We start from the raw sequence: 12,658 nt of genomic DNA on the forward strand, positions 1-12,658 counted from the left end.
CAGAGGTTACAATTCCAGTTCGGTGTGAAAGTTGCACCCATTTATTAGGAGACTGGAATTTATCCCACTTTGTAGCACTGATGACATGTACGTAGCATGCTTTATTGAAAATCTTTGACCCTGATCATATCCGATGCATGTTCTAGATTCTACAATTGCATGGCTGCACATGGCAGTGTGGCATGCCATCTGGTTATGCATATACGGTAGGGCCCATGACTGTATGCATGATAATGAGGCATGGTGCTTTTTTATAATGCATGGCTGAGAGCTGAGGACTTACCTGCACCCATGGTGGTCTTTGGTCTTCTGGAATGGCAAAAGGTCAGAGGGCATTGCATATCTGTGAAAGAGACAGACGAATAAGACTTTACTTGACAGTACATGGTCATAACACTGTGATAACATTTATTTTACAATGTTAAACACATCATGGCAGTGATTAAAAGGCAGAGATATTACTAACCAAGTATTGAACATATTAACATGAATTCGGCTTGATAATAATAAACTCCTCGACTATGTCAAACTTCCAAATGCAAATGCGTTTTGTGAGTACAGACCCTATTTGAACTACTGTAGAATAGGGATTCTTAACCTTTTTGACATTAAAGCCCATTTTCTTCGATGCAGAGTGACCCGCGGCCCATCTGATATTGCACATCCCCACTCACATTATATATAGCCTATATGTAGGCTAATGTTAATATATATTTATTATAATTATATTATTGTTGTTGTTATTATTATTATTATTTTAAATAAGTAAATCCTGTTTAAAAAAATAGCAGGCTATTAATGTAGTAAGCTAGGCCTGGAAAAACTGCATTAATTGACCTCACTCTTCTATATTCAATGATAAACCCAATCCACTAACAGTGCATCAGGCCAGAGCCATTCATGCATTTGGATGCTTCTCTGACATCTGTGACAGCTCTGTTTGCAATTTGAGATGAATCTGCTGATTCAAGACGGTTTTACTTAGTGATGTGCAGATGCGACGCGAGAACAGAAATTATTCAGCCTTACGGCAGGGTGTCAAAAACGGAAAGCTTTGTAGCCTAATATCATGAAAAAATCTTTAAATAAGTGTATTTTTGGGGACACAACGATAACGGGTTTGCTTTGTCAGTAAACAGAATCATTAATCGCTTATTTTGTAACTAAACGTGAGGAGAGAAGACGTCGGCAAATTACACTTCAACCCGGTTGGTAGTTTCTCATTCTCCATTCGTGTACTGCTATGTATTGCCGTCTTGTCTTTGACCTCTTCCACTAGGCCTAAAACAGCGGTGCGTGGTCATTTAAGCAGCAGAACTGCGCTAGAGTAAAAAGATGCACACTGTCCAGTGTTGCCAGATGTGTCTGACCAAATCCCACCCAAAAGTTTCTCAAAAAACGGCAGAATGCGCTAGATTCCACCCAAAATCAACAAATTACATTGACTTCTATGGGCTCAAAACGGCTGAAAAAATTTTTTCCCCCGTTTTTACCCGCAGACGCTCATCCCAAGTAGCCCAATTGGGCGGGCACCCGCCCAATCTGGCAACACTGACGCTGTCTTCAGCATCTTTATAATGTAGAGCTATGCAGTTGGACGGTCCATGGCGGCCCTCCAGTGCGAGGTTGAAACTTTTCCGCGGCCCTAAAGTTTCTGACCACGGCCCATCACGGCCCAATGGTTAGGAATCCCTGCTGTAGAAGTTGGGTGTCATGGCATGTGGTAATTTTGGAGATACTGCCAGGGACCATTACCGCTTATGTCGCAAGTGGGGGGTGCACGTTGACAGGCGGCACCCCCGCTTGATACCAAAGAACCAACATGAGGGTGCACAACCCAAAGACCACAGACACAGAATCATGTTTTGGATATTTATTAATTTCACCCTAGCAGCTAAAATGTCCGAATGAAATTCCGACCCCTGGTCCACCCCAGCTCGGTCCACGAAAAGCCCCAGTCCATACCCCCACACAGTTCTCAAAGTCACAGGCTCCTGGCTGGAGAGTGTGCCCCATGTCTTTCCAGGGCGTCGCTGGAGGCACAGGGAGAGAGAGAGAGAATTGAGATCCAGTTCCAGAATTAATGACAGCAGCAGGCAAGGCAGAGTTAAGCACATCATGCATAAGAGGTGAAACACTGCACACCAAATCACTGAATACATTTTAAGATGGACAATTGGAGTGCGCACAACACTGAAGTGATAATGGTCGTAGAAGCGTTGGAGGCCTTCTACCGTAAAACTAGGAGTAGCTGCTGCTACGGCAGTCCCAGAGAGAGAGAAAGGTAGAGCGAGTGGGAGACGGCATGATAGCGAGAGGGAGAGAGAGAGAGCAGGCCAGGGGTAGCACGCTTGTCCGGGAGGGGGTGTTTCCTAAGGAATGCCACAGAACCATGGAGAAAACTTAACTCTGTGAGCGACGACATCACTCGCCCTCTTCTCATCCAGCGAGGCAATTCCGCCTACGGCACGGGTCGCAGACCTCCGTTGAGCCGTCAGGTTGCCTGGATGCGGATCCATAGGATCATGTGCGTACTTCAAATCCATCTGGCCCGGTTCCCAGGTAGCAAAGTTTATCTGGCCCATTGTTGGCCCGATCCTTTTTTCGCGAGTGAAAACAGTCGGCCCGATTCTGGCTTTGTCCGCGGCCCAATAATGGTCCTATTACCCCTATGCCGACAGTGTCGGCTCAGTTACTGCATGAGACTGACCGTTATTTTCTGTGTCGGCTGAGTGTTGGCTCGGTTACTGCATGAAGTGACAGTTATTTTCAGTGTTCTATGAAGTGTTGGCTGAGTCACGGTAACCAGTGTTCCAGCCGAGCCGACACTCAGCCGACAGTGCCAACATTCCGCCAAGATCGGGCCGACTGTTCTTAACGGTTCTTGCTACCTGGGTTCCGTCTGGTCACCAGCGGCGGCACGTCCCCGTCCGCGGCTACCCAGCTGCGGCCGGCTCCCTCCTCCAGTCATGCTCCCATCCTCTCGTCGCCTCTCTTTCTCCTTTTCGTCTCCAGTCATGGCTACACATAAAAACGTTATCCAAATTCCCCATCTTCCAATCAGCTGTCCCAATCTCTCTTCCCACCTGCAGCCACTGAGTTGTAATTGAATTGAACAGGGGGCTGCCATGATTGTTTACAAGAGAGTCACTTCTAAAACGTTCCCCAAGAACACCTGCATTCAGAGTTCCTCCCCCACGGATACAAGTCACCCCTGTGACACTTATACCAAAGAAACTCAACAGAAGAACAATCTCTCGGGGGGAAATGCATTGGCCACGGTGTAGTACGGGGGCTTTGCCTGAGGACACGAGTGGATGGAAAATGAACTCCCTTGCGCATGGTCATTGGTCAGTGGGTGCGATGGATACAATTTTTGTACTCCCTTGCACATGGTCAGTGGGGGCGACACGATGATGGATAATTTGTGGCCAATTAACGGCAGCTGTTGATCAGCAGTAATTGCTGGGGGTAATTAAGGACAGCTGACAGACATTCACGCTGTCCTATGACCTGTTCCACAGTGAATAACATTTCCGTACTCCCCTCGCCATCATTTCGTACTACGCTGTTATGACGTGAGTAAGCCCTCTTGTCTCAAGCCTCTTTGCTTATACTAAGCCATTCGGAATGACTCGGTAACTCGGCTAATGTTCGCGTAAGGTAGAAAACACTTCGGGTGGACTACTGGATGGATGTCACGGTTCAAATGGCCTTAGGGTGAATCTACTCCGAACTATCACTTAAACCACTTAACGTTGACAAGCATTTTAAACATTTTTGGCATCTTTTACGCCAGAGGTTGCAGAGCTATTTCCCAGTTTGTGCTAAACTAACACCCGTGCTCTTCTTCAAAAGCTACGAGTCTATCGGAGTATATCACCAAATAGTCAAAAGAGCAATCTAATGTACTGTCACAAAAATACTTATAATAAAACACAAAAATAGAAATTCTCCCACTCAGACACAACACAAAACTTTCAGCACAAAGGACAGCTAGAAAAAATCTCATTCTGTGGATGTCTGGCAACTACCGAGTTAAACCAGTCAAACAACAAACGAGTCAAAAAACTTCACCATTCCCAGCCTCGCGGAGCTGCAGAACCAGTTTCTCGCAGAATGCCTTCTGAGACAAGGGTTTCGCTACCCTAGGTGTCATCACGTCTTTGTGGAGTATGAATGTGTTCACTGTGACATGGCAATGTCAATGAAGTGGTATAAGAACGATCGATACCACCTCCTCATCCTCCCCAACGTTCGCACGTCTGATATTTGAGATAAGGACGGGTTGGTCTATATCAGACCGCTGTCAATGGCAACAAGACTTCTCACTGCTAAAGCGAATGTTTCATATCACTCCGCACAATCTTTTGACATGAAAAATTATAATAAACTTAACATTAAATAAAGAAATGTCCCCGCCATGTGTGAATCATTTAAGTATATCCATATAATAAGCGGGTTAACGTTCGGCGAGTCGGTCGCTTTGTGGAATAGCAGCACTTCAGAGAGAACTCTGAAGTTCTCCGCTCCGCGTCGGGGTCTAAAGATTCTCTCTGTCATGCTGCTATTCAACGGTAGCGACCTTCTCGCCGAACGTTAACCCTTACTTATTATATGGTTGTGACGTCATCTGTCGAATGCTCCATTCATTTCAACGGGGCTCCCCAACGTTCGGACGTCTGTTATTTTTCGATAACGGACGGGTTGGTCTATAACAGACCGCTGTCAATGGCAACAAGACTTTTCACTGCTAAAGCGACTTTTCATCAAGACTCTAATCAGCTGCTGTGATAGACAGCACCCGTTGTCCTGGCTACCGCTGTCAATTCTCTCAAAACCGCTGTCACGTTCACTGCTAAAGCCACTGGCTTGTATACAAGTCAGTGGCTAAAGCGAATGTTTCATATCACTCCGCAGGGGGTCCGGTCTTTTGTCACTCTAATCAGCTGCTGTGATAGACAACACCTGTTGTCCTGGCTAGCCTACCTAGCTGTTGCCTAGCTGTGTTCCACAACGGCACTGTTTTGTTTTGCGCAGCAACAATCTTAACATTAAATAGGTCTAAAGAAATGACCCCGCATGTGTGAATCATTTAAGTATATCCATATAATAAGCGGGTTAACTTTCGGCGAGTCGGTCGCTTTGTGGAATAGCAGCACTTCAGAGAGAACAAGACCCCTCCGCTCCGCGTCGGGGTCTAAAGATTCTCTCTGTCGTGCTGCTATTCCACGGTAGCGACCTTCTCGCCGAACGTTAACCCTTACATAATGGCTTTATCTTCTGAAGCCGGTCGAACTCAGGGCTGCCTTTTCGAGGCGCATTGCAATCGTCGTCTTCGGGGTCAGACAGGTGAAGATTAGTTGAAATTCATCTGAATTTACGGCCAGACATGGTTGAGCCTGCCCACGGAAAACTGCACGACGCTGACCTCTTCCAGAAGTCTGAAAGAGCTGGTGCGTGAACAAGCCCCATGTAAATTATCAGAGATAGATAGCTGAGCATATCTGACATGGTAATATCTTCCCAATCCAGCGGATGCTTACGTCTTCCAAACTTGTTGGTGTTTTTCAGCACCGTTTGTAAAACTGCCTCGGGAACGAATAAGCGGAAGAGTTCCAAGATGCTATAAATTTGCGATCAATTTCTAAGGACGTCTGTGGAAGACGGAAGATGGGAGAGGTAGGTGCGCCATTTCTGAAATCTCCAAATGTATCATGTCTGTGCTAGCTAATGCTAAAATGACCAATTGGGGTTTGTTGTATGTGCCCAAACAGCAAGCCAATTCACCATGAAGCATTTTGATACACGCTAAAAGCTTCATAGAAGGTGAAACGTATGCCCGCTGCCTCCCGCTTTCATTGAAAACAGCTGAAAACAGTGCAATTGAACAACTTTACGCAGTGCGCATGAACATTTCTCGCAGGGTCCCCTTTAACCATTATCCCTTGGCCAGAATCAGATATCTTGCCAAAATGGCCGGAATTCTCCTTTAATCCTCTTAGCTGGAGGTGTGTATTCATCTCTGTAATAGAAACAAAGCACAGCGCCTTTCAAACAATGTTACCACGTCCGAGAAGCCCTTGACCGGGCTGTCATTTTGTGGCTCAGGCCCAGCCAGTCATCACCACTGTGATACACATTGGTACTCACGCTTCAGAATCAGAAGAAACTCTACCCTCCAGCAAAGTGTCCTCTAGATCAGTGTTTCTCAACTGGTGGGTCGCGACCCAAAATTGGGTCGCGGAGGGGACATGGGTGGGTCGCGGAGTCGTGGTGTAAAAAAAAAAATCGTAATGCATTGATTCGTCAAAAAAAAAAAAACATCCAACTTCTCCTGCAACAATTTATTTTGATAGGCGATTGAGCTCCATCAGAACTGTCTCTGACTAGATGTCATCTGTCGTCATACAATCAGAATGTGTATGCGAGATAGATAGTAGCGTGCAACTAGCCTGGGAACTCCCATACTGCCTTTAGTTCTACACAATCGTGTCGATCTGAAAGACACATCTCTTAATCTCACTTGTGATTAGGTCTGGTGCTAACCAGGCAAGCGTGCAACCAGTCAGTCGAGTGTTGAAGACAGTGCGTTGAAAAGAAAGCTCGCATTGTGGGAACCAGGGTAAACAAAGACAGGTTTGACATTTTCCCCAACGCTTGTCAAGAGATAGGGCCTACTTCGTGTGGATAATATTGGATAAAAAATGCTCTGAAGAACACCATCTCTGCACATCTCAACAAACTACGGTTTAATTAATGACTCGTCTACTTCCTGGAGAGCGCACAGAGCAAAGAATGGGTAGCGCAATCCTTTTGAAACCGACGATATAACGCGCTGCGCTGAGAAAGAGAAACAGCTGATCGAACTGCGTGACTGTGTGTCAATGATAGCAGCATTGGCAAAGTCACTTTGTGTCGATTCTGGTGCCATGTCACAGCTGAGTATTCCACGTTTCCATGAGACGGGCTATTAAAAAATATTTCAGCACACTATCTTTGTGAAAGTGGCTTCTTCACACCACAACTCAAATCAAGACAGCGTCCAGGTTGGACACTGAACTGAACGATATGCTCCGTCTACCATCCTACCGGATTTTGAAGCCCTTGTAATTAGTTTTTTTTTTTTTTTTTAAACACCCCCCCAACTCTCCCATTAGCCTAAAGGTGCTCCTTGTTGTGCAAGCTAGGCATACGTGATAATAATCGCAGTGTTCTGTTAATTGCTGCGTTCACAGGCCTACTGCTATTCATAATAAACCAGAAATTGCTACATTTCCCACATATTGAAAGGATGATTTTTAATGTCAAGACATAGGCTAGCTGTTCCTCAGATACATGCTGCAATACACAGCACACTTTTTAAAATGTAGGATAATGTTAAAATGACCATGCAGATTCAGAACACAAGTAGGCCTATGTATAAGCCTATTATTATTATTATTAGTAGTAGTAGTAGTAGTAGTATTAGTAGGCCTAATAATAATAATTATTTATAATAAATGGATAAGAAATAATAATAATGTCATTAAACAGGCCTATTGTGGTTATATTTTGAGAATTACATTGAATTGACTTGAACGCTAAAAAATTTGGGTCGCGACCGAATGAGAGTGGAAAATGGTGGGTCCCAAGACTGTCCCAGTTGAGAACCACTGCTCTAGAAGGTCCTGTATTCACTTCAGTGTCTGAATCGCTTTCAGCTTCCTATTCAGTGCCTGAATTGCTTTCAATCTCCCATCCAATGTCTGTTTCGTCTCCGTTGATGGAACTTGATGGTTCCGAGCTCGCCTCAGCGATGGCGCGTGTTCTTTTCCAAGGTTTTTGTGACATTACACGGATATTAGTCAACTTGTTTCGCTCAACCACATGGCGAAAAACATGGCGACAGTCAGGCGGCATGTACAGTTTTACAATATTCAATAACAAGCTGATCCTGGCGCCTGCAAAATTCAATAACAATCTGCACCTGGCGCCAGGTTTGATTGTTAATTGAATTTGGTCTTTGATTGCGAATTGGAACCGGCCGCGGGTCTAATTATTCCTGCCCACGGGTCTAATGGTACCCGTCTGCGGGTCTATGATTGTTAATGTGACCCGTCGGCGGGACTAATTCCCCGCCCCTGGGTGGTAGCGTGTAACTGCAGCTGCAGCTGCAAATCCCATCCAGTACCTGGTACTTAGCCTATGTGTGGCCCTGGAAGTGTGGGGGTGTCTACCGAGGCCTAGTGCCCCAGGGCGGGCATGGTGGTGTCACTAGCTTTGATGTCGAGATCCTCAGGTAGACAGAGGGGGTCTTGTGAGCCCCATACCAGCCCAATCAGGTGCTATCCTGGTGTGGCAACCTGCCGTCGAGGTGCTGCCATCGTGCCTGGTAGTTGACCTGAATTTGGGGACAGGTCATGGAGTTGCACCAGCCGGCGGGAATTTCATCCTGCCCACGGCATCCGAACGTTAACTGGTTAAGATTCAACCTTGACTAGAATGTAAGGAATTGCCACCCAGGCTCCGCGCTCGTAATGACGCAACACCTTCAGCTCTGCTACTATACTCATGAACGGCGTGACGTTTTCCATGTGCGTTACGCCCATTTGTGGGGGAAAACAACCCATGCAAGTCAATTGGTTATGTTGGGGTTTAATAAACAAAAGATACGAACCTGTAGACTAGCGTTGTTCATGCGCAACATGCCGAAAACGTGTTGTGTTGCCGGCTGTTCAAATATAGCCAAACAGCCGTGGCTGAAGCATGGACTGTGTTCATTTATCAAGCCGATGTAGCACATAAGTTGATGACACATTCGGTTTGTTTTCACCCATAAAGGGGCGTAACGCACATCTACGAGCAAAGTACCCGGATGGCCGTTCATGCCTATTCAGGCAAAGAGCTTGTTCAGGTACAATCTGAGCTCCGACGGGCTGGGGAACTCCACCCACTTTGTCGGGAACCAATCAACTTAGAGCATCTCCAGCCGTCTTGGCTAGAGGCGTGTTCAAGGCAGTGACGTGGTTTAAGCAGAGACGTTCTATTGGGACTAAGAAAAGGTTTTGTTCAAACTTTGGCTTGATATTAGAAAAGCCCAAATGTCACTGTAGAGTTGCGCACCTACTCGGTCACATTGTAGGCTAATTATTATGCTACAACATGCTAGTCGGTTGTCGTTGTAGCTCGTAAGTTTTTAAAAAACTTGCCTCAAGGGCGAAAATGCCTGTCAAATTATAAGTCAATCGCCATACCTCAACACCCGACACTGACACAGCCTGACCACCCGCCTCGAAATGTAACACACAGACAACATTATCAAATCCACGATTTTTGAATGTATTGGTATTGTCTCTTCGTGTTAGAAAAGGGCTTCCATTCAGTCACGCTGCATGTTCGACGACATGCATAACTCGTTATAGCAATACTAAAGTAGCACTGTATCAATACAAAACAAGTTAATATGAGAGAAGGGAAATGATTTGTCTACGTTTTCCTTCATTCTTTCATTTACCACAAGGCCTTGTTAACCGAGAAGTCCGTTGGCCTGCGACAGTTATTATTATATTACACTTAGCTGACACTTTCATTTTATTCAAAGCGACTTACAACTATTATTTTTCAGGGTATTGGTTACAGTTCCTGGAGCAGTGTGGGGTTAGGTGCCTTGCTCAAGGTCTCTTCAGCCATGGATGGAGATGTAGGGAGAGGTCAGGGGGGATTCGAACCAGCAACCCCTTGATTGAAAGACCAACTCTCTAACCACTAGACCACGGTCGCCCTCGCTCTGTCCCTCCACTATCGCGCAGCAGCAGGGCGCGTGTCTCCGCACCTCCTCCAAATAATTAAATAGCAATTAACGATGTCGCCACAAATACGACTGTTCGATGAAGACCTAGGACTACTACAGTTGCCTACAATAATTATTTAATGGTTATCTTGTAAACCATAGGCCTACTATTGTAGCATGTTGGGTGGTGGGGTAGTTTGGAGAGCAACGCCAGTGAGTGAATGAGTGAGTGAGTGTGTGCATCTATGTCTACTGTTTTGTTTTCTTTTCTGTTTTTGTACTGTACTGTCAGTAGGACCCCCTCGAAAATGAGATGGCACATCTCAAGGGGCTATCCTTGTAACAAATAAATAATAATAAAAAAAATAATAATAATGGCAATGCCCCTCGATCCCCCTTCATTAAAACATTCATATCGCCTCAGGCGTCTACAATATCCTCGCGTAAAACATAAAGTGTGTAAATATAATGTTTGCACGCCAGAACCTTCATCCCAAGGAAAATATGGTCTACAACGGATGATGGAAAGGAATCAAAAAAAGAGAACGGGACCTACAGGAGCTAGTTTGGGGATCTAATGCACCTATGGCTGCCCAAATATACAGTATACCCACTACAAAAATTAGACAACACCACTGGACAAATTAGAATACCGAATCCTACTCTAATCATCAAAACTGAACCCTGTCAACTACAAGGTCGAATCCAGCTGAATCCGAAACTGAATCTTGGATAATACTAGCATATCGGGGCATTCATATTACTTTGTAGATCAAGCATTTCTGATCCTGTAAACATGGACCACCGTACATTGTGGGAAAACAAACTACCAGAAAATGCTTTCAAAAGGGCATTTTTTTGTCTAGGGTAAAGAGGCAGGTGCTTTAGCACTACCTCCTCCCTATCTATGCATGTCTATGGATAATACCCTACTATGACATTATTCAGAGCCTTTAACCCCTTAGCGCAGAGCATATGTTATAACTTTACTGTCACCACAATTGTAATGGTTATGTCTTAATCTGTTACCTAAGGCTCTCAGTAATGTCATAGCAATGTTGTTATGATGTAGTTGAGAATTTCCAGCAAATAGTGAATAGGACCGCCAGCGACCTCATCTGCAGTAAGAGGCTACTATGCCACGACTTAGTCATTGTCATTCTGGTAACAGGAAATAACGTTTTAAGTTTAAGAGGTAAAAAAAAAATAAGAGAGAGAAAGAGAGAGAGAGGGAGACTCACCTGTCTATATGAACAATCCAAAGATATAAAATTCCCAGGAGACCCAATATGAACAAGAGCAGAGTTGATTTTTTGGTACAATACATTTCTTCTGCACATGGACACACACACACACACACACACACACACACACACACACACACACACACACACACACACACACACACACACACACACACACACACAGTCGTGTGCACCTGCTGTCACCTTACAGAAAGAATCAGCTCCACCCTGCTATCACTTTGACCGGATCTATTTTTTTCAGCTCTTCTTCACTACTGTCAGTCACTCCTCAACTAGTGGCTTTAATCTACCTTAGTATAGTGCCCGTGTCAGTGTAACAACTGCCTTTTGTATTGAAGAATAGCCCTTCTGTAGTCACACACAGTTGCAAATCTCATGTCATAGTGTTCTGTCACTGTGCCAAGGGGGTAGTACTGCCCAGGTGAGGAGGCGGAGCTGAGATCTAGAGCAGTGTTTCCCAACCTTTTTTGTCTTGCGTACCCCCTAAGCCTCTTAATTGTGCTATGAGTACCCCCTAATTAATTTGCTATATCATTTTCTCTGTCCTGATGTGGCTGCTCCATACATTTGCTATAATAATAACACTTTTCCAAATACCCCCTGCAGTGTGCTCGCGTACCCTTAGTGGTACACGTACCCCGTGGTTGGGAAACACTGATCTAGAGGACCGGTGTACAGTAAACCCTGCCCTCTAATGCTATTGCTGGTGCTTGCAGCAGCGGTTCTACACATTCAGGGGCCCTTGGCAAAAAATACACATGGGGCCCTCTTGAATTATTTCTGTTGCTATTTAACGCCTTAACGCAGAGCCTATGTTACAACACTACTGTCACTAAAATTGTAGTGGCTATATGTCTTAATTTGTTACGTCATGCTCTCTGTAATGTCATAGCAATGTTGTTATGATGTAGTTGAGCATTTTCAGCAAATAGTGAATAGGCCCGCCGGCGACCCCATCTGCAGCCACTGGCTGGACTTACTGTTCGTGTGCCCCTACACGGGCCACATTTTGCGCTGACCCGAGGCAATAACCAAGTCTGCCTACTGGCAGAACCGACGGCTCACTGTTGAGATGACTGCTGTGGAAGAATTGCCTTGTTAAAATAATTTTCCCCTCTGAACCCCTCAGAGATTGGACTGTCAATCAGGTCCAATCGTATCAAATCAGAACAAAACTTGTCCAAACTGATCTACACTAATTGTTGTGGATAAAGATTTATTTGCTCAAGATGCACAAAAGACCTAGTGCACCTAGATATAGCAATACAATCAATGCATAAGTCTTAATGCAAAGTCTCTACAACCAGCCACCGTAACACAGAGAATTGATCAATCCTGAAGAAATTGTCTTGAATTGATTGATTGTCACAAACAATCATATAATTAAATTTTCAGATGACACTGTCATTCTGAGCCTATTGACACGTGACTCGGACGCCTCTGTATATCAGTCAGAGATAGACAGGGCTGTGTTGTGGTGCAAATCAAATAATCTTATTTTAAATGTGAGCAAAACGAAATAAATGATCTTTGACCCCAGGTCTATAGGTAACCATGAGGTGGTGACACTGAATGGGGAGGTAGTGGAGCACATACAAATCTCTACATACAAATATTTAGG

General features: G+C 44.9%; 1 protein-coding gene across 1 annotated transcript in view; it reads right to left on the reverse strand.

The window, feature by feature from the left end:
* The window catches only part of LOC134435409 (alpha-N-acetylneuraminide alpha-2,8-sialyltransferase-like), a 27,859-nt gene extending 16,708 nt beyond the window's left edge, over positions 1–11,151 (reverse strand). The window contains exons 1-2 of the mRNA XM_063184347.1: positions 11,014–11,151; positions 284–343 (exon numbers count right to left, since the gene is read on the reverse strand). Coding sequence (XP_063040417.1) covers positions 284–343; positions 11,014–11,099 — 146 coding nt within the window. The 5' untranslated portion in view covers positions 11,100–11,151. The remainder of the gene's footprint in view (positions 1–283; positions 344–11,013) is intronic.
* Between the last annotated feature and the right edge of the window lie 1,507 nt (positions 11,152–12,658).

This window comes from Engraulis encrasicolus, chromosome 2 (assembly GCF_034702125.1).
Source record: "Engraulis encrasicolus isolate BLACKSEA-1 chromosome 2, IST_EnEncr_1.0, whole genome shotgun sequence".
Lineage (NCBI taxonomy): Eukaryota > Metazoa > Chordata > Actinopteri > Clupeiformes > Engraulidae > Engraulis > Engraulis encrasicolus.